We start from the raw sequence: 23,144 nt of genomic DNA, 5'->3' as shown, positions 1-23,144 counted from the left end.
GAATTGTTAATAACAGGAGAGGCTGAGGTGGGGGGGGAGCACATAACATAAACTGCATACAAAAACCCCTGCATTTCTTTAATTTTTCTTACAAACCTAAAATTGCTCTGAAATATTTAAGTCTACCAAAGTAAATTATATTTTTTCATTTAAGAATTAGGGCTGGTATCTTGCCTGCCTGGAGGGGAAAGGGTGTTGCTCCCTTCCACCCTCTCCTCTCTGGAAAGAAAGATGGCGGCCGCATGGGAGCCTTGTGGAGAGCAGGTATGAGCCGGGGGTGAGGGGGCGACTAAAACCTCATGGGAAGGGGGGCGTTCCGGCCCATCCTTCACGCCCTACCGAGGTCACCAGTTGCCCCCCCTTCCAGCGGCTCTCCGGCACGGCCACGACTCCAGAGCACAGAAACCAATCTCTTAATTATCTGACTCTCAGTAGAAATACTTCAAGGGTTAATAAGTAAAATAGCAGAAATCCAAAACCGCGCGGCCGCAGTAGCGGCCACGCGACAACATTTAATTCTTGAACCCAGCTGTAGAAAGCAAATCATTTCACAATGCTTTTTCAGCATGTCTGATTGGGAGGGGTAAACTCAAAATAATAATGGTGCATCTTTTATCGAAACAAAGAATCTAGTCAAAGTAGGTAGAGTGTTAACTAGAATTCATCTGCCTCACAGGAATTGGGAGGGGTGGGAGGTGGGGTTCTATTGGGGTTCGTGGTAAAAAATAAGTACTGGTAAAGGGAAATGTGTTTGCTATTTACATGACTGAGACCTAAACCTGAAAGCTCTGTAACTTTTGCCACAGTGATTCAATAAATAAATAAATTATTAAAAAAAAAAGAATTAGGGCTGGTGGGACTGAAGTGATAGCACAGCGAGTAGTCCATTTGCCTTGCACGCCGCTGACCCGGGTTCAATTCCCAGTATCTCATATGGTCCCCCTGAGCATCGCCAGGAGTAATTCCTGAGTGCAGAGCCAGGAGTGACCCCTGTGCATCGCTGGGTGTGACCCTCCCCCCCCAAGAAAAGAATTAGGGCTGGAGAGACAGTACAGAGAGTATGAATCTTGCCTTGCTTCCATTGGATTCAGGTTTGATTGTTTCCGGCATCCCAAATGATCCCATGAGCTTTCGAGGAGTGATCCATGAATGCAGAAATAGAAGCCCTGAGCTTCTGATTATGGCCCCCCCAAAACCAAAAATAAATTAAGTCAATAAAACTAGATTAAAAAATTAAAAGTTAATTATTGGCATACTTTTAGGATATGGTGATTTTGTTAATCTGGGACAGGAAAATGCAGAATTTGAAATCACACCAGAAGGAAGAATAATCAGATTTTTCTAAATGGAAATAATATAGTACAGCTAGTTCTTGAAGGAGTAGGACCTGAAGTATGAATGGATTTCCTTGAACTGTGTGACATTCTATCTTAAAAATGTTAACAGATTTTTTCTTCTTTTTTTCCATTTTAATGTTTGGATGAATTGGAGCTAAGTCCTCATTAAAAGGAAATGCTTTGAAAATGCAAAAAAAAAAATAAAAGTTAAAAAAATTAAAAGAATTAAAGAAGGTTAGGGTAGAGTTCAGTGGTAGAGGACATGCCTGGCATATCTAAGGCCTTGAGTTCCATCCCTGGTACTGCCCACAGAGGCCTGGCCTCTATGAAACTATGGACTTACTCCTGGTTCTGTGCTCAGGAATCACTCCTGGCAGGGCTCTGACACCCATAAGGTGCCAGAGATTAAACCCAGGTCAGCCACGTGCAAAACAAGTGGCCTGTAGTAGATCTCTGTCCCCAGACTTTTTATTCTTAAAAAAATAATAATAATGTTAGTTAAGAAGAAACAAATATCATAGAATTAGTAATATTCCATTATGCATGTTAAAGAAAAAATTATTAGCTGGCACTTTTTTTTTTTCCAATCTGGGGGTAGTGGGTTACATCCAGCAGTGCTCAGATCCCTGGTTCTACACTCAGGGATCACTCCTGGCAGGCTCTGGGGACCACATGGGGTACCAGGGATCAAATCCAGCTCAGTCACAGGCAAGAGCCCTACCCACTTTAAATTATCACTACTGGCCTTCAAATAAAACTTAGAAATTTCATAACTTTTGGTCGTCCAGAGATAACATTTTCAATATTATCACCACCAGAGAAAAAAAATTAAGACACTGAGGTCATTTTCCCAAGACATGGCAACAATTTTAACTTGGGGCTTTAACAATTCCCCTTTGTTGAAACAAATCTTCCAAGGAGAAAACTCACATTACCAGAGAACAAAGTAGTGAGCTTTTGTATCACTCATTTTCTTAGAACGAACTTCTTGTGGCTGTTCTCATCTCTTTTAACACAGTGACGTCAGTGCTGCAATTTGTACGAGTTAATTAAGCCACATCCAAGAGCAAGCCACTGGTGGGACGCGCCCATGTCAACGGGAATCAACAGTGCTTGTTCGCATCTGTGATTTTCAGCCCCAGGATCGACGTTGGAGCCAGTGAGGTGGTGAAAAAGCTTGAAACGCGCTGGTCTGATGGGATTGCTCCTTTAGCAGCTGCAGGCAGGAGGGACCATCTGCTCTAGCCTTTTCCTACAATTCTTGAGAGCTGTGAAAACTTGCGTCTTTCTTCTGGGGCCTCTTAGAAGCTTACATTAACGGAGAGAAACAGCTTTTTCCTCATTCAAAACAAAGATGAATGGGGAAATTGGAAGAAAATAATCCATTCCCACTGCAATATGCTTATGATGAGTAAGCATGGGGGAATGCTGGCGTGTTAAATTCTGGGTGAGGTTAACTCTGGAAATCAACTTTGTGGGAATTCCCCAAACCATGTCAGTCATGTGCATTAAACATCCATTTCTAGTGGTTGCTGTTGTTGTTGTTTTTTTCTCCCGGCTTTTTCGGTCACACCCAGTGTTGCTCAGGGGTTACTCCTGGCTCTGCACTCAGGAATTACTCCTGGCGGTGTTTGGGAGATCATAAAAGATGCTGGCAATGGAATCCAGGTTGACCAAGTGCAAGGTTAATGCTCTATCCACTGTACTATCGCTCTGGCCCCCAAACATCCAATTCCGTCTCTGGGAAATGGGAAGGTGTTATGGGCTGAATTCTGGTCCCTTTCAAACTCAGAGGTCAAAACCCTAAGTTCCAGCAGCTTAGACTGTGCCTGAGTGTGGAGGACTCTCAGGAGATAATTAGAGAGAAGGAGATATTTAGGTGGGTCTTAAAGCAACATAAATGAGGGACTAAGGGCCAGAGAAGGGAGCCTGCCTTGCGCCTGGCCGACCAGGGTGGATTCCCGGCATCCCATAAGCTCTCCTGAGCACTGCCAGGAGCCATTCCTGAGTGAAGAGCCAAGAGTAGCCCCTGAGCACTGCTGGTGGGGCCGCCACACCCCCAAATGATGGGTTATTAGGAGGGATTAATATAAAGACAAGATGGATGGGCGAATCAGAGAGGCCCCTTAAGCAAGCAAACGGGCCTCACACCCTGGTCCTGGAATCTCTGTATTGAAGACACGCAGCCTGTGGGATTTTGTTCCGATAATCCAGTAAACCAAGGGCTTTGCAGGAGAGTGTAGAGACCTCAGTGTCAGATGCAGTTTTATTCTTGAATTTAATTTTGAGGTTTTACCCAGACTCCAACAAAAATTTCTACTCAATTTTCCATTTTCCACCCCCATGCCCTTTTCACAGTGGCCGTCTCCACTGTGCATGAACCCAATCCCACCTCATCCATCCCAACCCCCACCTCATCCACACACACACAGGCACATTCTAGAATCTTCCTTTGCTCCCTAGGCGACACTCTTGTTTTGGTCCTCACGCCCATCCCTGAGTCAGAAGGCCTCTTTCTTTGGCTCTCAGCCTCTAAATTCTGGGTAGCAAGCAAGGACCTTGGAAAGGGCTTTGGAAGCGAGTTCCTCCTAATCCCAAACTTAGGCAAAAGGGGTCAAAGGGCACAGTTAACCCATGGAAAACCATAGGGAGGATGAGATCATGTGTTAGAGACTTCTGGGCTCCCTTCCTCCCAGAGGAAGCAGATGAGGGGGAGCCTGGGTTTCCTGGGGGGGTGGGAGAGGAAGAAAGGAAAAGTGAGAAAGGCAGTTGTCCAGGATCCAGCACTGCCGCATCTTGCCAGAATGTTCCAGATTTCAGGAGACGGGCATTGGCTTCCAAACAAAACGTCACTCATCTGCCACTGGTGAGCTTAGGGCATCGTCAGCTCCCACTCAGAGAGCAAGATGGCAGTGCCAACCCCCAATTCCCCTCAGTCCCCTTGCTTTGGGGGGTGGGTACCACCTTCACTGTACCTCTGAGCGCCATGGAGGGGGCCCTGAAAGGAAAATAGCTTAGCAAAAAGGCTAGTGATGGCACATTCTCAAGCCTCGGGGAACCATGACGGTAGAAACACTTGCTTGGCTTTCCAGGGAAGGCAGGAAAAGGGAAGGTCCACGCAAGGCCAGGAGGGAAAACAAAGAAGGAACCAGCACTGAGGATGAGGATGGCTTTCCCTGCCTCCGGCCCCTAGCACCTCTGCCCAACCCACATCAGTCACTGCAATTAATCAGGAGGAGGGGGGAAAAAATCCAGATCTGGCTAATTCCGAGGCCTCCTAATGGTCACCCCAAGCAAAGAAACAGGAATGGCTCCCGGAGGGCCCCACCGAGGCTGCACTGGACGCCGGCACCTGAAAGGACGCGACCACTTTGCCACCCAAACGTGGCAATGCATCAATTGCCATGGGGCCGGGGTGGGCCTTACGCCGGGGGGCTGAGGGGGCGGGGGGGAGGGCGGCCAGCGGTGCCCACCCCCACCCATCCCCTAGGTCCTGATTTTAAAGAATCGCAGGGACTTTGCTCAGGTTTCCAAGCACCGCGGCCGGAATCCACAGTTGGTTCCGTCCTTAATGCCTCTGAACTTGGGAAGGTTCTTTTCCGCGCGGAGAGCGCAGGGCCAAAGTGTGGGGGGCGGTGTGTGTGTGTGGGGGGGGGACTCAGGGCTTCGGGGTCCCGCGGGGCCTGGCGGGGATGACGCCCCGGAGGATGCTCGCGTCGACGGGAAGGAGGGAAACGGGGGTGGGTGGGGTGGGGTACCCAGGGCCTCCCCCGCCACCTCTCCAAACCCCCCACCCCTGGGCCTGTTCAATCGATCCCCAATTTCCGGCGCCGGGTGGGGGGCTTCTCCTGCCCTGCCCCGCCGGGCCTCGGATCGGGGGTCCCCCCACCTCCCCGCCTGGATTCCGCGCTCCCGGGGGCTTCCCGGGGACGCTGCGGAGCGCGGCCGTCGGGGGGCGCGGGGGCGAACGCGCACATCCTCGCCCGCAGGCCGGACGGCAGGCGGGTCCCGGGGGGTCCCCCGCGCCCCCCGGGGCCGCCCGCCCGGGCCTCGGCGCTACTTACTCGAGTCGCCGGCGCCGTCCGGGGGCGCGCGGACCCCGGGCCCGAGACGAGCTGCGCGGCGGGCACGGCGGGAACAGGAAGGCCGCGGGGAGGCGAGGATGCGCTTCCGGGGCTGCGGGCGCCCCAGGCCCGCGGTCCCCTCGCGAGACGTGTGGCCGCGGCCACCCCCGGCTGCGGGGCCCGGGCTGCAGAGCCGCTGCGCGAACCCCCGGGGCCGCGGAGAAGGCGCGGAGGGGACTGGGGATTCGGGAGGGCGTGACAAACGCGGCCCAAAAGGAACGGGCAGGAAAAGAAGCGCCACCTTGTTTCCGCCCGGTTTCGAACCGGGGACCTTTCGCGTGTGAGGCGAACGTGATAACCACTACACTACGGAAACGCCGTGCGAGCGGCTCGCCGCAGCCGGCTGTTCTTGCTGCGGGACACGCCCCCTGCCGGCTCAGCCCGGGAACGCGCGTCATTGGACAGGCCCGCGGGTGTCCTTTCTTCCCAAAGCCGCGAACCCGACAAAGACGAGTAGGCCCAGCTCCTTCTAGGAACTGATTCTAGAAAAGGATGGAAAGGGAAGAGCAAAAGAAAGGCTTTACTCTTTATGGCTAGGCCTTCCTCTCTAAATTTCCAGCTTCTCATTTCTTCCCTTTTGCTTCTAAGCCATCTTCCGGTCGGAAAGGACCCGGGAAGCTGGGCGTGACCTGTGGGTGTGTGTGTATGTGTGTGTGTGTGGGGGGGGTTGTGTCTGTCTTGGGGTCGGGGGGTGGGGGCTTGCGCACCTTCTAGTGAGCGCGCTTTGGTTAGCGCCCCCGCCTGGCCGGATGTGGGATTTACACGGTGGAGGAGCGATGACCCTGGTTGTGGTCCAAACAGGCGCTTCCTCGCTCCAAAGAACCAGGCCAGCTGCGTCTGGCGCGAATGTTCGACCACTTTCGAGTATTTTGGTGGTCGGCGGACTTAAAAAAAAAAACAAAAAGATAAAAGCAGTGTGCTTGCCGAGCCAGCCAGGAGTCGAACCTGGAATCTTCTGATCCGTAGTCAGACGCGTTATCCATTGCGCCACTGGCCCTGCACGTAGGAGGGGAGGCGGCGAGCAGGCCTTCATCAGAAAGCAGGCGGCGGCCGCGGTCTTCTTCAGAGTGTTTCTACCCAAACCACAAAGCTGATGTGCCGGGCCAGGGCCCGTCGGCAGCAACAATCCTAGTGGCCACTTGTGCACACGCCGCGCTTCCAGGCCCGCTTCCCGCTCTGTCTGCACGCTCCAAGCCGAAAATGCTAGAAGGCCGTTCTCGCGGCTCCCCCCCACCCCTGCAATCACGCTTGTGTCCACTGAACCGAGTGAACCCCGGAAATGCAAGCGTGAAGAAAGGAGATGTGACTCCTGCGCTCCGGAAGATGAGCTGGCCGGAGGTGACAGAAGCACTTCGATGCAGTGACGGCGCTGAGCGCTCGGGGGAAAGTCAGTTACCCGAGGATGACAAGGTGGCACACTCGGCCTTCCTTGCTAGTCTCCCCTTGGATTCTTTGATACTTGATTTTCAAAATATTTACTAAGCCAGAAGGTGCTAAGCATCCTTAAGGCCCGCGGCGCCTCCCCTATTTGGGCCTCCAGGGCAGAATTTGACACCTCTGCAAACGCAGGCAGGAACCCTCCCTGTTTTCTCCGGAAGCGACCGTTTCCTCTGTCAGTTTCAGCCCCTCTGATTCTGCAGTTCCACTGTGAGCACTGTAAACGGGATTACCAGAGATGGTCATTGTGGGGAAAAGAGAAGCAATCAAACAAAATTCGCCTGACGTTGAGAGTAATGCATTTGTTTTCCATCCAAAACGTTGCAATAGCTCTTGGGGAAAAAAAAAAATATATATATATATATATACGATTCCTGCTCTTTTTGCCTAAACACAGAGGTAGATGTAGTTACGGATGCCTCCCCAAACAAAAGAATAGGATTTTTCTCATCAGGTTTTGTTCTATGTCCCTCACGGGGACTTTGGTGATTATGGGAGTCATCACAGAATAATTTTTTTAAAAAAACTAAATATATAAGATTTCAGAGGAAACCATAACAGTGGAATATTATATCAAAATACTAAGAATGTCACTGTCACTGTCCTCCCCTTGTTCATCAATTTGCTCGACTGGGCCCAGTAACGTCTCCATTGTGACACTCGTTACTGTGTTTGGCATATCGAATAGTAACATTGTGCTCCTCCATTAATGCACAAAGAGACAAAACTCAGCCGTCATTATTGAATACTGTATTTCAAAGCAGTAATGAGCATGAAAGATATTTTGAGAAACTTACAGCAACTATTAATTTGATATAAAATTGTGATTTCCAACAATGATTAAAGTCAAAAGAACTACGACGTTCATTGCTTATATTCATAACGGAATAAAAAAAATTTTTCACTAAGTTAGTCAAAAGGAAACATGATTTTTCCCATCCGAGATCACAAAGTACCCACTCTTTGTTGAAAACTAGAAATTCCTATTCTGTACAAGGTATTACTTATAATTTAAAAAATTTACTTATATTCTAAAGAGGAGTCTGAAAACATGAAGAGTTTTGCCTGAGTTTTCAGGAATGAGGCAAATTGGGTTGCTTCGTGGCTCTATTTTATCTTTATCATATGCCCCAGAGAGGGAGGACAGTTTCCAGGGTGTCCCTTGAAGTCACCTCAGAAATGGGCTTGAGGGAGGCAAGCTAGATGCCCTGTCAACATCTAGGAGGAAAACGCCTGGAGGATATGTGAAGCTGAGGAGTCTGAAGTCTGAGGGGCAGCAGGCAGGCAAGGAAACCTCAGGCAGGCCTTGATGCTACAGGGGTTTTTGTGTGTGTGCCTCACTAGATAACGCTCAGGGGACTATCTGGGGTGCCGGAGATCAAACCCAGGTCCACCCTGTGCAAGACAAACCCTCCCCATTGTAGTATCTCTCTGGCCCCTTGAGATAGAATTTCTTCTTCCTCAGGAAAGTCTCCATTTTGCTCTGAACACTTTGCCACTGGTTGTATCAGGCCAACCCTTGCCGATAAGGGATGGATAAAACCCACCTTTATAACTGAAGATCATTTATAAGGAAGATTATACTTATCATTTTTTCTTATAGTCAATATAGTTAGCCGATCACCATCACGACCATCCTGTTGTTCGTCGATTGCCTCGAGCAGGCTCCAGTAATGTCTCCTTCTTACTAGCCCTGAGATTTTTTAAAAAGTGCCATATTAAAGGCTCTTTCAGGGTTAGGAGAATGAGACCCATCATTGTTACTGGTATTTGGCATATTGGGTACACCACAGGGAGTTTGCCAGACTCTGCCGTGTGGGAAAGTTACATTCGGTACCCTGCCATTTTGTCCAAAATAAGAATGAGATAATAAGATGTCGTGCGGCCGCAAATGCGGCTTAGTAATTCTTGGAAGCGAAGATAGTTAGCCGCATCCACAAAATACCTCCCATCAAGGTCTTACTGAATTACAAGGAGGTATTGCCGAATTACTGGGTACCAGAGCCAAGAGAAGCTGGCACATCAAACCCCCATCACAACGATCCACTATTTATTCTCTGTTCTTTCAGTTTCTCTTTTAGGAATTTGAGAACCAGTATTGTTTGCCGAGGAACTCCCTTGTTTGCTTAGTCTGTTGGCAGAGTCATCTACACCTTTTCCATTTCTCCTTGGCTGGAACAGAGCCGACGTGAGCAGTCTCTCCAGGATTCTTGGTTACACTGGGAATTGAAAAGAAGGAAGAATGCACACCTAGATTTCTGGAAACGATTGTTTGCGGTCGCTATTTCTCTTTCAAACCTTGCCTCTGACTAACTTAGCATCGTCTTGGACTGCCTTGAACTTCTGTGAGGATTTTCACAGTTGAAAGAAAAATTCAAACCAGTTGTCATAGGCTCTTCTGCTCTGTTGGATACCTGCCAGGTTGGTCAAGCCATATTAGCTGTGACCTGCTGTTTGTGCGTATACTGGTTCCAAACACACGAATATGATGATGCTGTATGTAATCTTATAGTACTGAGGAAGGGTGTTTTCATGGAGTGTCATTTCAAGTGTGTGAGCTCTTTATTCCAATCCTCACCTTATCTTGTCTGCAATAGAAAATAAACAGGAGTGGTCTTCTCGGGTGCCAAATATTGGTACAGTTAGAAAAATATGGAAACTTGCTTTCACCATCGTTAACCATCACCCCAAACTTCAAACCAGAGAACTGATCATAATTGCAGGTTTCATTTGGGACTGTTAAGAACTTCACTTTTACAATGATGGCAACAATTCTTTTGCCGACAAAAACCTTTCAAGGAAATGCATACGATTCAAAATACATTCCCAACGGTTTAAAGTATATTCCCAAAGAATTCTTTCCCAGAAAACACAAGGAATTTGGGATACTTAGAACTATTCCCACAACCCTCCCACCTCCATAGTAATATAAAAATTCTGCTCAAGACACCAGACAATCTCATCAAAGCCAGGTCCTCTGGATGAGGCTGAGAGAAACAAAGCTTGAGCCCTTAATTAAGGGGCAACTCTGGCATCAGCATGATCATGGAGCAGCGGGTCGGTGGGACACAATGACACGTCATGCCATGGGGTCAAGAATGACTGGCCTTGTCATGAAAAACCGCAATGAAATAAACGTGTGGGAAGGAAAGCCTCTAGCTTGCATCCTTTAAGGACCAATTCTTGATGCTGCAAGTTTTCTGGAGGATACGTATCACACGATTGGGGGACTGTGGCCCGTCCCTCTCCCCCCTTCCTTTCCACCCGGGACCCCAGCACCCTAGATCCTTCTTCACCCCCCAGATGCACGAGCTGCTCAATTCTTGCCTTCCGGGGCGGATTCTCCCAAGGGACGCCTCTGGCGCGCCCCGAGGGTTCAGGCTAGTGCCTGCGTTTTCCTTCCTCCATCCCCCAGAGAAGCGGACTCCGTTTTCTCACAGCGGCTGCATTCATTCCTTCCGGCTTGCGGGAGTTGGGGGTGGAGTTGAGGTTCATTTTAGGCGCGGGGGAAGCTTCTGGTGTTTTTGCTGACCTTCAGGAACAAAAGCGTTTGAAAACGCACAGAACCAAAAAAGCACATCATTCCTTTTCCTTGTCGATTCGAATCCTAGCATGTGTGGTGGCTCCGTGGCTTAGCTGGTTAAAGCGCCTGTCTAGTAAACAGGAGATCCTGGGTTCGAATCCCAGCGGGGCCTTTTGAGGTTTCTTTCTTGCTCCAAATGAAAAGATGGGTGGTCAAATTAAGATCCTTGGGGTGAATTTTCACCAGGAAAATACCGTGAGTGTTTTATGTGGCAATGAGCGTGAGGACTCATCGTTTTACAGATAAAAAATTAATTCTCTCAGAAGAAAACTTTTGTTGCTTTCTTATTCCACATGTGATTGCCACCTCACTACCCAACTCCCCACCTTAACCCCCCCTCCCTTCCCACCCACACGTATCCCACCCCGGTATAAAAGAAATCAGGGAGAACAGAAAATAGGTACCCGCACTGGCCAAAATGAAGTTACAAGCAGTATTAGGGTGTTTGGTGGGTCTATTCTCTGTCCCGGTGCATCCCAAACAGATGCACTCCACAATCTGTGGGCAAGATTTTTCAGAAAGGTCAGCCTCTGAAATGACTGACAAATGATGAGTCATTGCACCTTCTCAATTCATAGCAGTTACTAAAATCCAACCATACATGCAAGTTATAATTAACAAGTGAAAAAGATAGTCTTGGGCGCAGAGATTTCTGAGTAAGAACATCTAAGAGGCAACAAGTATTTATTACCATGACTTCAGAAAGAAACTGTGAGGGACAAAAGTCCCTCTGCTTGTCTGTTCCAGAGAGCAAGGTCTATTAGTATAGGCTGTCACTGATAGCAGCCAAACGGATTTGAGGAAGAGTTAGAAGGGCTGAGGTGCCTTTCCTAAACTTTCCAAGGAGGAAGAGGAAACTGAAAGTGTTGAAGTCCGTTGTTTGTCTCTTAGCTGGCCTTTGAAACACATCAGTGTGCCAGGAAAAATAAATGAACATTCTCTGTGCCTCTTGTCAATCTTCTGTCTGGGGCCCTAGATTCTGACCAACTACCTGTTGCAGAAAGTTCTCTCAGCCTGGTTTCTTCAGAGGTCATTATTTTGTGTAGATGGTCAAGGGTTGAAATCCCAGATCTTTAAGTTCAAGATTAACTTTAGCTTCTAGGAGGCTGAATTCCTTTTTGTTTGTTTGTTTGTAGGCTCTGGGTCTCAATGGAAATGCAGACCTTCTCTTTCACTATATCTTTCTAGCTTCTGCTCAATTTTTTTCCCTAGGCCCAGAGACCTGCCTCTATGGGTGAGGCTGGTTAGGTCACTGCTCAAATTAGTCCGTTATATCATCTGTTGCCAAAAGTACCATAACTCCAATCTTCCTGCTGCAGCAGACACCAGAAATACTTTAGAGGGAGCTTTCTAGAAAGTGGCCCTTCCCTGTTTGTCTGATCTGTCCCTCTGAGGCAGTCAGACTAGCTCGTGAAGTGATAGAATATTACAGTTGAGGAGACTTAGAAATCTAATATATCTTTAGAAACCTAAATGTCTTTTCAGAGGATGATAGCAGTGGCATTTTATTTGCAAGTTGGGGATGACACTAGGTCTCTCATGGGTTGACTGAGGTTCTGTTATGAGGTGATTGAGCTAGACGGAAATCTGTCTACTGTTGGATCTCCAGAGACCAGCACAGGCTCCAACAAATAGCAAATGCATAATTACAATAAATAATACCTTTTATCAGAAACATCTATTCTTTTCCACACCTTTGCTGGGTGTTTGTTATGTGCCAAATCTGTAATTCTCAAAAAGTGCTAAGTAGATAAAATGAAATTATGCTCTCCATTTTGAAGTGGAAGACTCAAAGGTACAAGGAAATAGTCATTTGCCTACTTGGGCAGAATGGGGAGTGAGCCCCAGTTACCTAAATCACTTTGCATCGGTACTTGTATTTCCAAGCATCGCTAGGTCGTTCTGAGAGTCTAGGGATCACACCGATTTTCCATTTCCCTCTTGGTGTAGACTACCAGAGCTCAAGTGGAGATTTCAATTGGGCAGAAACAGAATGATGATGGGACCTCTTGGGCGATAAAAGGAAACCTCCTTTGATTCTTCTTTTTCAGCTGTGCGTGGTGACAATCTTCCTAAAACAAACATTTCTTAACATGTCATCTCGTGGAGAATAACAAAGACCTTTGTAGGTCAAGATGTGGCTTATAGAATAGCACTGTAACACTGTCCTCCCGTTGTTCATCAATTTGCTCGAGCAGGCACCAGTAATGTCTCCATCGTGAGACTTGTTGTTACTGTTTTTGGCCTACAGAGTGAAATCTAAAAACCGTGGTTGAAAGGAATAAAAGGAAAATAGAATGAGACATCTGATGTGGAGCCATCTGAGTAAATGAAAAAGAAACTTTCACTCAAAATTTACATGTTCTACAGTATCATAGGGAAGAGAAAGGATGCCCTTTTCCACTGGTTTCTCATGGGGGTAGATTAAGAGAAAGGAGATATCAATGGAAGGAAATGAATGTATTTTCCCTTTTAAAAAAAAAAAAACACAAAAAACAAAAAGCCATCATTCCTCCAAGGGAATGCAACAGAAAATAGGACTTTCCAGATCTTAACAAGCAAAAGAAGCTTACTGTCAGGAGTGGGATTCGAACCCACGCCTCCAGGGGAGACTGCGACCTGAACGCAGCGCCTTAGACCGCTCGGCCATCCTGACTTGCTGAGAGCGCTGGTTGCTCTAAACTTATTTCTAGGGTCTACCTCAACGCGACTTCCACCTTTCCCTTCTTTCTTCTTTTCTAGCTGAGAACCTTCGGCTAAAAAGCGAAACCGTCGGCTTGCAGACCTTTCGGTTCGCCGACCTTGGTGGCCCGCGCGGCCGGACATAGAAGCGTCACCCGGGGGACCTCGGATCCCGTTCCCGCTGCAGGTTCGGAGCCAGGAAGTGCTTCCCGGGAATAGTGCTCTTTTGCAGTTTAATCGCTACAAACGGAGGGTTTTGTGGGTTACTCTGCACGAAACGGCCGTTTCTGTTTTGGCCACCTAGGTCGTTCTAGGGAACACCTGGCACCAGCCACGTTTTCGGCAATGACTTAAAGATCAGATGGAACCGTCAGGTTTTGTCGCCACGTTTCAAACGCTGCTCCGGTGCCTGCAGGGTTTCAGATGCCAAATGTGTCCTCTGTCGTCCCAGAAAACGCTTTCTTAGGCCCCTTCCGGGGTCACCCTGAGTCCGGCGTCCGAGTCGTCCCGCCTCAACTTGAGGATCACGTTACGCCCGGGAAGCCAATGAGAGGCGAGTTCTCGCCCGCGCCCCGACCGGACCCCCAAAAACTCGGGGTCCTGCAGGGGACTGTGTTTGTTAAGTTTGCCCCTTTCCCTTAGGTGACTCGACTGTGCATCCAGACTCAAATCATTGTTTTAGGGTTTAGTTGTGTTATTATTATCATTATTATTATTATTATTGTTTAGTTGTGGTATTATTATTATTATTATTATTATTATTATTGCACTGTAGCACTGTCCTCCCGTTGTTCATTATTATTATTATTAAATTTAGGCTCCAGGTGGTTACTCCTGTCTCTGTGCTCATCTATGGGGCGGAGGATCCATGTGCAAGGCCAGCCTCTGACCTGCTGGACTATCTTTTCAGCCGTGTTGGCTCCTGTGTCTATGGGGACGTCTGAAGTTGAATTTCGTTCTCCTGCTGCTGTTATCATGCCCGAGGGCCCAGAGCTACAGAACCGTGCTGCTTTGGCCAGCTGCTGTCCCGGTGGGTTTCTCTGCTGTGATTTTTGCATCAGTTCCCCTTGGGTGAAGCAGAGCAGGCGGTGAGTGCGGCTTTCAGCAATCGGATTTATTAGGTTAAGAGTATGAGCAACCTCGACTCCAGAAACGGGGAAAACGTACAGTGGACACCGAGGTGTGAGCCTGGCTCGTGGCAACCCACCCGCAACACAAGCCTCGGCTGCTTCCAGGGAAATGTAAGTACCAGCAGGTGCGGTCAGTTGAGCAAGGGGAGCACATTAGGGGTGTGGGGGGGAAGAGGGGGATCGGAGGAGCACCCCCGGGGAACAGTCAGGGGCTGACGCTTGTGGAAACTGAACAGCAGTTAAAGTCAATGCAGGCATAGTTGGGTTCCTACTTTGGGGCAGAAAGTCTCCCATCCGACTTGGGGCATATGGGGGGACGTGGTGGCCAGAGAAAAGGGGTGCGGCCTCTGAGGGAGGATTCCTGGACTCATTCCTGAAGAGGAGACTCAAAGTCAGAAGGAAGAAAACAGCTGGAAACTTGGGGCATCTAGAGATTCTCAAGCAAGGGAGGAGGGGGACACAGAGAGGGGATCAGGGCCTAAGGCCACAGCTGCGCACGCCACCTTTGAACTCTGTCTAAATTCTCTCCTCTTTCCCACTAGTCTGACATCCTCATTTCCGCTCTTCTCTGAACCTCCCGGGCCAATTGCTGTGACCCCACAGAATAGGGCCCAGTGCTTTTAACCCATGGGGCGTGACTGGGGAAATTGGAACTGTAGGCCCTAGAGGTCTAAAAGCCTCAAGGGCAGCTAGTCATCATGTCCTCGCATCACCGCCCTTCTTTCTACCATGCAGTTCCCTTCAGGCGCCTTGATAGATCTTGATAGATTTCAGCCTCGATTTCCCCCTTCCCAGAATCCCCTGCGTCTTCTGCGGGGCCTCAAACCCGTTCCTCTCTGTATCCCGGCTCTAGCTACAGGTGCTTCTACCAGCAACACTCCGCTCCAACCGAACACCCTTTCCAACCCAGCTGTCCTTTGGGTTGGTTTCAAGTCTCTCCCTAGAGGTTTTGGCTTCAAAGAATAGGAAAATACTCGTAGTTATGTAAGGGTCCCTGAGCATTGGCACAGGAACAGGTCAGGTGGGCCTTCTACGCCACACTCTGGAGCCACAGTGACACAACCTTCTCAAGATGAATTCCCACCCGAGGCAAGAAGCAGAGTTTAAGGTGCAGCAACAGAGGAAGGGGTAGAATAGGAGGAAACCAGAACTGGGACTCCTTAAGAGGACGCTTGGCCGGGTTGGGTGGGAATTAGTTTAGAGTGGGGGGTGTCTGCATCCCCAGTGGCGGAATCGTCGCCCATGGGGGACAGTGGGATCTCCTTAGACGCGTCCTTGGCATCAGCAAGAACTGTCACCCCGTCAGGTCCGTCTGTGACGGGGCAGATAGACAGGGGCCTTTTCCCACAGGTCCACAAGCAGAAGAAGGGCCGGAGGGGCCCAGAGAAGGTGGTCTTGGGGAAAGAGTAGATGAGGGACCCGTCCGTCATGTTGTAGAAGGAGACGTCTCCTGACTCATAGTCCAGGAAAATTCCCACCCGGTGGGGGGGTCCCGGCAATGGGAGAGGGGTTCGGAGTGAGGTTAGGGCCCAGTAGCCGTTCCCATACAACTCCACAGCCCAGAACCCGTTTTCGGGAGTCATGGGGTCAAAACCTTTCTTCATCACATTCTCCTTGCACACCCCGATCGCCCAGTCGGTCCTGTCCCCCACTTCCACCTCCCAGTAATGTTTCCCTGAGGTGAAGGTCTCCCGGCCCAGCACGCAAGGCCAGGAATCAAATCTCTCTGGTTTCTCAAGAGCTTTCTGACGTGAATCCTCCAGTCGGACAGATTTGGAGTCCTCGTACAGGAAGAGGTGCGGGTGGGCTGTGTCCGGGTCCAGAGTCACATCGACTAGAGACAGAGAGAGCAGATCATGAATGTCTCTGAGTGTTGACGGTTATGCCATCTGTTCTTCAAAGACATAGAGAGCACTGTTCCAGAATTTGATGGGGTGGGGTGTGTGTTTGGGGGGTGGGGGAGATGTTGGCCTGCTTGGCTGCTTTTATTTCTCCCATCAAGATCCACAGGCTAGGGGCCAGAGTGATGGTACAGTGGGGTAGGGCGTTTGTGCCTTGCATGTGGCCGACCCAGGTTCAATCCCCAGCATCCTATTTGGTCCCCAGCACTGCCAGGAGTGATTCCTGAGTAAACCCTGAGCATCGCCAGGTGTGACTCAAAAAGACTAATGTATGACCTAACTGTCCCAGTTCCAATGGGGCCCTCAGAGAGATGACTGTCCTGACCATCTTCCGGGGGTCATCAATGTGCCTTAAGGAAGATATTGGGCAGATACTGGGCCATTTGCCTTCATCCTTCCCTCTCTAGTCTCATCACTCAGTGGGTTTTTATTTCCAAGTGTTGTAGGACTTTAAATCCCTGGGGTGGGTGAGCGGTGTGGTAAGCCTTGGAATGTTGGAGAAGTTCACCAACACTCACCTGCATGCAATGAGGCCTTCTTCCATTCTGCAATGAAAGAGAGACAGAGAGAGTCACGATGAGCCTTATATAATAACAGAGAGAAAACCTTATGAGGGAAATAAGAACAAGAAGTTAGAACTTACTGAGATCCTCCAGGAGTTTCTCTGGAAAGCAAAGAGAAACACCTTAGTGACTTTCTGTCATGGGTCACACACAGTATCAAAGAGAACTTGTTGAATTCATGGCTACCGGGTTACTTAAATGTTATCAGTAAATGAAGAACAAGGATATTTCTTTGGTTTGGTTTCTAAGAAAGATACAGGAAGTTCCTACTGGCCTGGGACCAGATCTTTTCTAATCATTACTGGGAAATGGAGTTAGAAGTGACAACAGCATCTGAGTACAAGTGGGGAGTGAACATTGGGTCTCATATCTTACTTAGAATTGGCTTTTATGCCTCCTTTACCCCATGCCCCTGTTTTATTCTTATTGGGCATCAGCAACATTGGGAGTCTGATCACTCCTTCTGAATTCCAATTCTAGAATCAGACACCTCCCCATTGACCGTCTTCCCAAAAGACTGGGATCTAAGCCCTCTTGGAAGTGGGTTTAGATAAATAATGGCTTGGGATTCTGTGACTTACCTTTAGAGCTAAATTTTTCCTTCCTTTCTCTGCGTCTTTCCTTGTAGAGTTTCCAAGTGAAAAATATGGAGGCGATGGAAAGAAGTCCAAGAACAGTCACGACTACAATTGTGACCACCATCCAGGGAGTCAGCCTTGGGAATAAGGGAGCTAAAACAAAGACCCCCAAAACAACATGTGTTAAGAGGCCCTGAGCAAGCCTAGCTCTTCTCCTAATTCCAAGGGGGATTGGGAAACGGGTGACCGACACTGCTCCCAATCCTCCTTGAGAAGGTAAAAAGCATCACCCCGCCCAGAGCCATTCTAAACTTTCCAGAAAAGAATTTTTCTCTTGAGCAAAAGGGAACACCCTGCCACAGAGGCGGCGTAGGGTGGAGGGGACGAGGTGGGGGTGGTGGGAGGGATGCTGGGACCATTGGTGGTAGGAAATGGGCACTGGTGGAGGGATGGGTACTCGATCATTGTATGACTGCAACGCAAGCATGAAAGTTTGTAAGTCTGTAACTGTACCTCACGGTGATTCATTCACTAATTAAAAAAGAAATCTCTCTTAGGTGGAGGAGCAGAGAATGAGAGGAATGAAAATGAAGAAGAGTCTTTTGGGAGGCAGGACCTGGGACATAAAGAATATAATGGACCAATGCCTGTCAATTGGGAAGTTTCTCCTGAACGCTCAATGCCACATGGGAAGCAAGAGGATGATGGAGGTGAACAAGGAAGCAAATAGGTCACTCCGTGTGTAATAGAATGAGACTCAGTGACCCCCAAATAAGTCAGTGTTCCTGTCTGAACCTTCAGGATTGTCAGGGGAATGATGAGTGTGTTTCCTGGCAGATCCTGAAACCTAGTCAGTTCTAGAGTGGAAAGGGAAGGAGAGAGGGGCCAAAGGTAGAAGCAATAACAGCAGAACAAGAATTTAGTCTTCTTATTTACTCCAGGGAAAAATGCTCTGCATAAAGAAGACCCCCCCCCCCCCCCGCCCCGGGATACAACTTATCTATCATTAGGAGCACTGTAGCACTATTCTCCCGTTGTTCATCAATTTGCTTGAGCGGGCACCAGTAACATCTCACAAGAAATTGTGAGACTTGTTGTTACTGTTCTGGGCATATCGAATATGTCACGGGGAGCTTGCCAGGCTTTGCCATTTGGGCAAGATACTCTTGGTAGATTTCGTGGCTCTCTGAGGGGGCGGAGGAATCGAACCCGGATCGGCCTCGTGCAAGGCAAACGCCCTACCCGCTGTGCTATTGCTTCAGCCCATCTAATTTGTAACGTGATAAATATGACATTTCTGTGTGGTAGTATGTGTGGCTTCAGAATCCTTACAGTGGGACTGGAGCGATAGTACGGTGGGGAGGGCCTTTGCCTTGCACGTGGTCTACCCTGGTTTCATCCCCAGCATTCCATAGGGTCCCCTGAGCACTGCCAGAGGTAATCCCTTAGTGCAGAGCCAGGAGTAACCCCTGAGCATTGCTGGTTATGACCCCCCAAAAAAATCCAAAATCCTTACAGTGAAGTTGCTGGGGCTCCCTGAGGTCATTGGGCAGGATGGTATGTGGGAAACTGGACATATGTGCCATGAGGTAACAGGTGGGTCGGTGTTTCAGGTGGTGTGACCTGAAGCCGGGCCAGCACAGGAACCCAGCACCAATTTCACTGACCCGGTATGGAAATCTCGACTTCCTTTTCCTGGCCAAGAAGGGGGTTCTGGATGCTGCACGACACATTCCCTGGAGTGGCGTTCTTGATGGTCACTGAAGCTGCCACAGTGAACAGGCCTTCTTCATCAGGAGTCCTGGATTCTGCCGTGGATGGAAACTTCTGTCCCCCGGAAGTTCTCCACTGCACCTGCGGCTCCGGGTACCATCCCTCTGAGGTACACTTCAGCCGGATCTCTCCGCTCTCTTGGACTTCCATGTGGACATGCGGATCAGTGCCCAGAGCTATGGAGAGAGAAGCCAGCCTTACACCTTGGTGGACATGCTCCTGAGAGCCTTATCATCCTAGGGTCGTGGAATTGGAGAAACAGAGGCACAAGGAGGCTGGGATGAGGAAGACCCACCCCCATATTGCCTCACCTACAGAAACAGGATATTGGGAAAAGAGAGATAATCCAGTGGGTAAGGTGCTTGCCTTGAGCGCAGATGACCAGGCTTCAATCCCCAGCACCCCATATGGTCACCCTGAGTCCCACCAGGAGTGATCTCAGAGTCAGGAGTAAACCCCAGCAGCACTGGATGTGACCCCAAAACCAAAACCACCACCACAAAAAAAAAAAAGAAAAAAAACTAAGAAAAAGACTTGCTTAAGGCCATTGACTTCTAAGAAAGCCAGGTCTGGGCTCCCTTTCCTTCTGAAAGTTGCTGCTATTACTGGTCCTTCCAGAACTTTGGCATGAAGCCAAATGGAAACAAACACCAAGCCTATTCTAAGTGGACCAAGAATGCAAAGGAGTGCTCACTTCGGAAGCACATACACTGAAATTGGAAGGTTCCAGAGAAGGTTAACATGGCCCCGGCACAAAAATGACATGAACATCTGTGAAATATTCCATCTGAGGGGGCTGGAGCAATAACACAGGGGCTAGGGTGTTTGCAGTCGACGAGGGTTTGATTCCCAGCATCCCATATGGTCCCCCGAGCACCGCCAGGAGTAATTTCTGAGTGCAGAGCCAGGCCTGTGCATCGCCGGGTGTGACCCAAAGAGGAAAAAAAAAAAAGATCCATTTGATGCTAAGGAGCAAACATGCCCTACGATCTTAAGGAATCGGCCAGCTTCCAACTCAGCCTCACGGGAAGGGGAAAACCAGTCACAGTTTACAATTTACACGCTCAACTCTGGAACTTCACTCTGCAAGTACAAAAGAATGGACAGCCACAGCGGTACTTTCACTTCATGAACACTAGTAGGGACAAGCTTGCCCCTAACTGCAGGGCCAGGCGGGAGAGGCGAGAAGGCATGTTCCCTAGGAATGACTATCTGCTGCCCTCCAGTCATACTCCTTTCAAACCATTTCCCAGGCATCTCGCACACCTTCTAAACCAAAAGGGACAAGGGCAGAAGGCATCTGATGGTTTCCCCAGAAACAGAGCCAGGGTGAGGAATGAGGGACCTCTTGGGTGTCACGGGAGAGCCTCAAATCATTCTACTCACAGGCCACCTGCAGCTGCACCACCGCCTCCTCGAAGTCTTCCTTCTCCCTGAAGAAGCACCGGTACTCCCCGGCATCCTTGGCCGTGACCCCGTGGATCCTGACCGCCACGTGGCCCTGGTTGATGTTGTACGGCACCAGCGTGGCTCTGCCTCGGTACTCGGCCATCTGCTCCCGGTCCTGCAGCTGCCCGTCCCGATGCACCAACACCGCCTCCGAGACCTTCTTCCGGAACCAGCGCAGTTCCATGTTTCTGGCACTCACGTTTGGGGACAGGTGGCACGGCAGCTCGACGTCTTCGCCCACCATGGCCAGGATGGGCTCCTTGGGTCCCACCACATCAAAGTGAGCTGCTAACACATGGGGGTGGGGGTGGGGCAGATGTGGCCAGGGGAGTGGAGTGTGGACAGGGACCCCACCCGCAGAGGACAGAGTGGTCGCCCTCTTTTTCTCTTCCTAGGACAGCAGGAAGAGAGTGGGGGACTCTAGAAGAGGTCCAGTGGGAGAACCCAATCGGGATGTTTGCATTAACTGAGTGATTTCAATCCCTGTAGGCCAGAGACAGACAGAAGGAACTTACCAGAATCCAGCCCGGGCAGCTGAAGGAGGATGAGGGTGAGGAGACATGTGGGGAGACAGAAGTTCGTCATCTTCATCTGCCTGCCCCAAGATACTGACGGGGTCCGAGCACTCCAGCCTAGCAGAAGAATGGATAGGAGAGAACTGGATTCCCTGAATTGTTCCCCAAGTTCTCTCAACTGTTCTGTCCAGTGTGTGCTGGGTTTCTGCACCCGAACTTCCCCCTCTGCCTCCTCCTATGCTCAGATTTCCCTCCAGCTACGCACTATCGGCACCTCCTAGCACGCATGAGAATACATTTGGTTGATATGAACAAAATTGGCCCCCAAGTCACAAAAGAAACTGGAAAGAAGGGAGTTGGGAAGCGTATTACTACTATTAGCGAGCTGCACATTGGAGACACAGCTTAGAAACTACCCCCATTAAAAGCAGTTTTGGGGGAAGCTTTGAGGGGGTGTCACACCTGGCTTGCTCAGGGCTTACTCCTGGCTCTGTGCTCAGGGATAACTCCTGTGGGGCTCAAGGGCCCCCAGGGTTGTGCCAGAGATCAAACCCCGGTCAGCAGCATGCAAGGAAGACAAGCACCTGTACCCACTATAATATCTTCCCCGCCTCAGAAAGAAATAAAGTAATCTTCTTTCAAAGATAAGTCATTGGCATTTGCTTTGAACAATCATAAACAAGATAAAGCAATGGAAACAGAAGTGGCCGTCAGCGCATGAGCTGAAGGAGAGAGATGGAACAAGAGAAAGGTCTGAAGTTCAGAGACAGGGAGCAAGAAAGGGGTCTGGAGAGAGCTGAAGGGTTTGCAAAACAGAAGGCCTGGCATTGGGAGCAGGGGTCCCGGGAGAAAGCTCACAGTGTTGTCTGGCAGTTCCCTCCCGGGGCTGAGCATCGGCAGGCACACTGACCTTTGTTCTTGGAGGACGAGGCGCCCAGGAGCCCCTGCTACCAAGTGAGAAAGCTGCTGGTGGCCCCAGGGGCAAAAGTTAAACCCAGAGAAGGAAGGAGGAAGAGCTCTCCGAAAGCCTGCCCCCAGCTCCCTCATGCAGCCACCGGTTTGAGAAGGTTTCCCAGAGAGGCCTGTCACTTGGTGGCCTTAGCTTCAGATCACGCTCCTCATCAGTCAAAAGGGACCAAGCCCAAAAGGAAACTGCTCGAGAGAAGACTGGCATAACCTAGGGGCAGGTCATCCACCTCTCAGACGCCTCAGTCTGACTCCAAAACGGGAGTAACTACATACAAGCAAAACCATGAAGAGTCAATGCAGGGGAAGCATGTGACTAGAACTATCGTGGGAAAATTGAAAATGAAAATGAGTTTGGGGGGCTGGAGTGATAGCACAGCGGGTAGGGCGTTTGCCTTGCACGCGGCCGACCTGGGTTCGATTCCCACCATCCCATATGGTCCCCCGAGCACCGCCAGGAGTAATTCCTGAGTGCATGAGCCAGGAATAACCCCTGTGCATCGCCGGGTGTGACCCAAAAAGCAAAAATAAATAAATTTAAAAAATAATAATAATGATAAAAAGAAAATGAGTTTGCTGAGGAGGCGGATGAGGAGAGGGAGGGAACCTTAGCCTTTGGTGGATGGATGTTGCCATTGGCACTGGGTTTGGAGCTGGAATGCTGAATGACCGAAGGAAGCTCTGTTCTCAACAGCTTTGTGTATTATAGTACCTAACGAAATGGATAAGATCAAATCAGATGGAGTCTTGTTAATTATATTTTCTTTAGAGATGTGCTGTCACTGTCACTGTCCTCCCATTGTTCATCGATTTGTTCATGCTTGAGTGGGCCCAGTAACATCTATTAAATGAGATTGAACATGACCAGAACTTAGAGTATCATAGGGATTTAGAAGAGAAAAAACTGGATTTAGTTTGCACTTCTAGGGGTTAGAAAACAAAACAAAACAAATATCAGACAGGGAGTCTGGGAATGCGTATAAAGGTTTTGAGGGCCTCGAAGCTGCTTCCCTGTCAGAACTCCACCCACAAAAACAGTTCATTAGATCTGTAGTCTGTTATTTTGGGGCTACCTTTTTATTGTTATGGGAAAATGTGTTGGCTTT

The 23,144-nt window shown here is 49.3% G+C and overlaps 1 protein-coding gene and 5 non-coding genes across 6 annotated transcripts; 2 read left to right on the top strand and 4 right to left on the bottom strand.

The window, feature by feature from the left end:
- Positions 1-5,704: 5,704 nt before the first annotated feature.
- TRNAV-CAC (transfer RNA valine (anticodon CAC)) lies at positions 5,705-5,777 on the bottom strand. The gene has a single exon. It is a non-coding gene; the product is annotated as a tRNA-Val (tRNA).
- Positions 5,778-6,385: 608 nt separating this feature from the next.
- On the bottom strand, positions 6,386-6,458 carry TRNAR-ACG (transfer RNA arginine (anticodon ACG)). The gene has a single exon. It is a non-coding gene; the product is annotated as a tRNA-Arg (tRNA).
- A 4,061-nt stretch (positions 6,459-10,519) lies between these two features.
- On the top strand, positions 10,520-10,593 carry TRNAT-AGU (transfer RNA threonine (anticodon AGU)). The gene has a single exon. It is a non-coding gene; the product is annotated as a tRNA-Thr (tRNA).
- A 2,461-nt stretch (positions 10,594-13,054) lies between these two features.
- Positions 13,055-13,137, bottom strand: TRNAL-CAG (transfer RNA leucine (anticodon CAG)). Its single transcript has one exon. It is a non-coding gene; the product is annotated as a tRNA-Leu (tRNA).
- Positions 13,138-15,453: 2,316 nt separating this feature from the next.
- Positions 15,454-21,142, bottom strand: LOC130040150 (butyrophilin subfamily 1 member A1). The gene is made up of 7 exons (XM_056132164.1): positions 21,073-21,142; positions 20,495-20,842; positions 19,003-19,284; positions 17,339-17,488; positions 16,838-16,858; positions 16,713-16,739; positions 15,454-16,127 (listed from the first exon to the last, which is right to left on the bottom strand). Exons 1-7 carry the CDS (start codon positions 21,140-21,142, stop codon positions 15,454-15,456), a joined length of 1,572 nt encoding a protein of 523 aa, XP_055988139.1.
- On the top strand, positions 19,795-19,901 carry LOC130040528 (U6 spliceosomal RNA). Its single transcript, XR_008795010.1, has one exon. It is a non-coding gene; the product is annotated as a U6 spliceosomal RNA (small nuclear RNA).
- Positions 21,143-23,144: the final 2,002 nt, after the last annotated feature.

This window comes from Sorex fumeus, unplaced genomic scaffold, assembly GCF_029834395.1.
Source record: "Sorex fumeus unplaced genomic scaffold, SorFum_2.1 ptg000094l, whole genome shotgun sequence".
Taxonomy (NCBI): domain Eukaryota; kingdom Metazoa; phylum Chordata; class Mammalia; order Eulipotyphla; family Soricidae; genus Sorex; species Sorex fumeus.
The sequence above is the reverse complement of the archived record's forward strand: the minus strand, read 5'-3'. Positions and strand labels throughout refer to the sequence as shown.

Coding starts and splice junctions, on each gene's coding strand:
- LOC130040150 (XM_056132164.1), bottom strand. CDS start 21,142: ATGACGAACTTCTGTCTCCCCACATGTCTCCTCACCCTCATCCTCCTT. Junction 19,285..20,494: donor GGTGCAGCTGCAGGTGGCCT/GTGAGTAGAATG, acceptor CTCTCTCCATAG/CTCTGGGCACTGATCCGCAT. Junction 16,128..16,712: donor GAAGGCCTCATTGCATGCAG/GTGAGTGTTGGT, acceptor CTCTGTCTCTAG/TCGATGTGACTCTGGACCCG.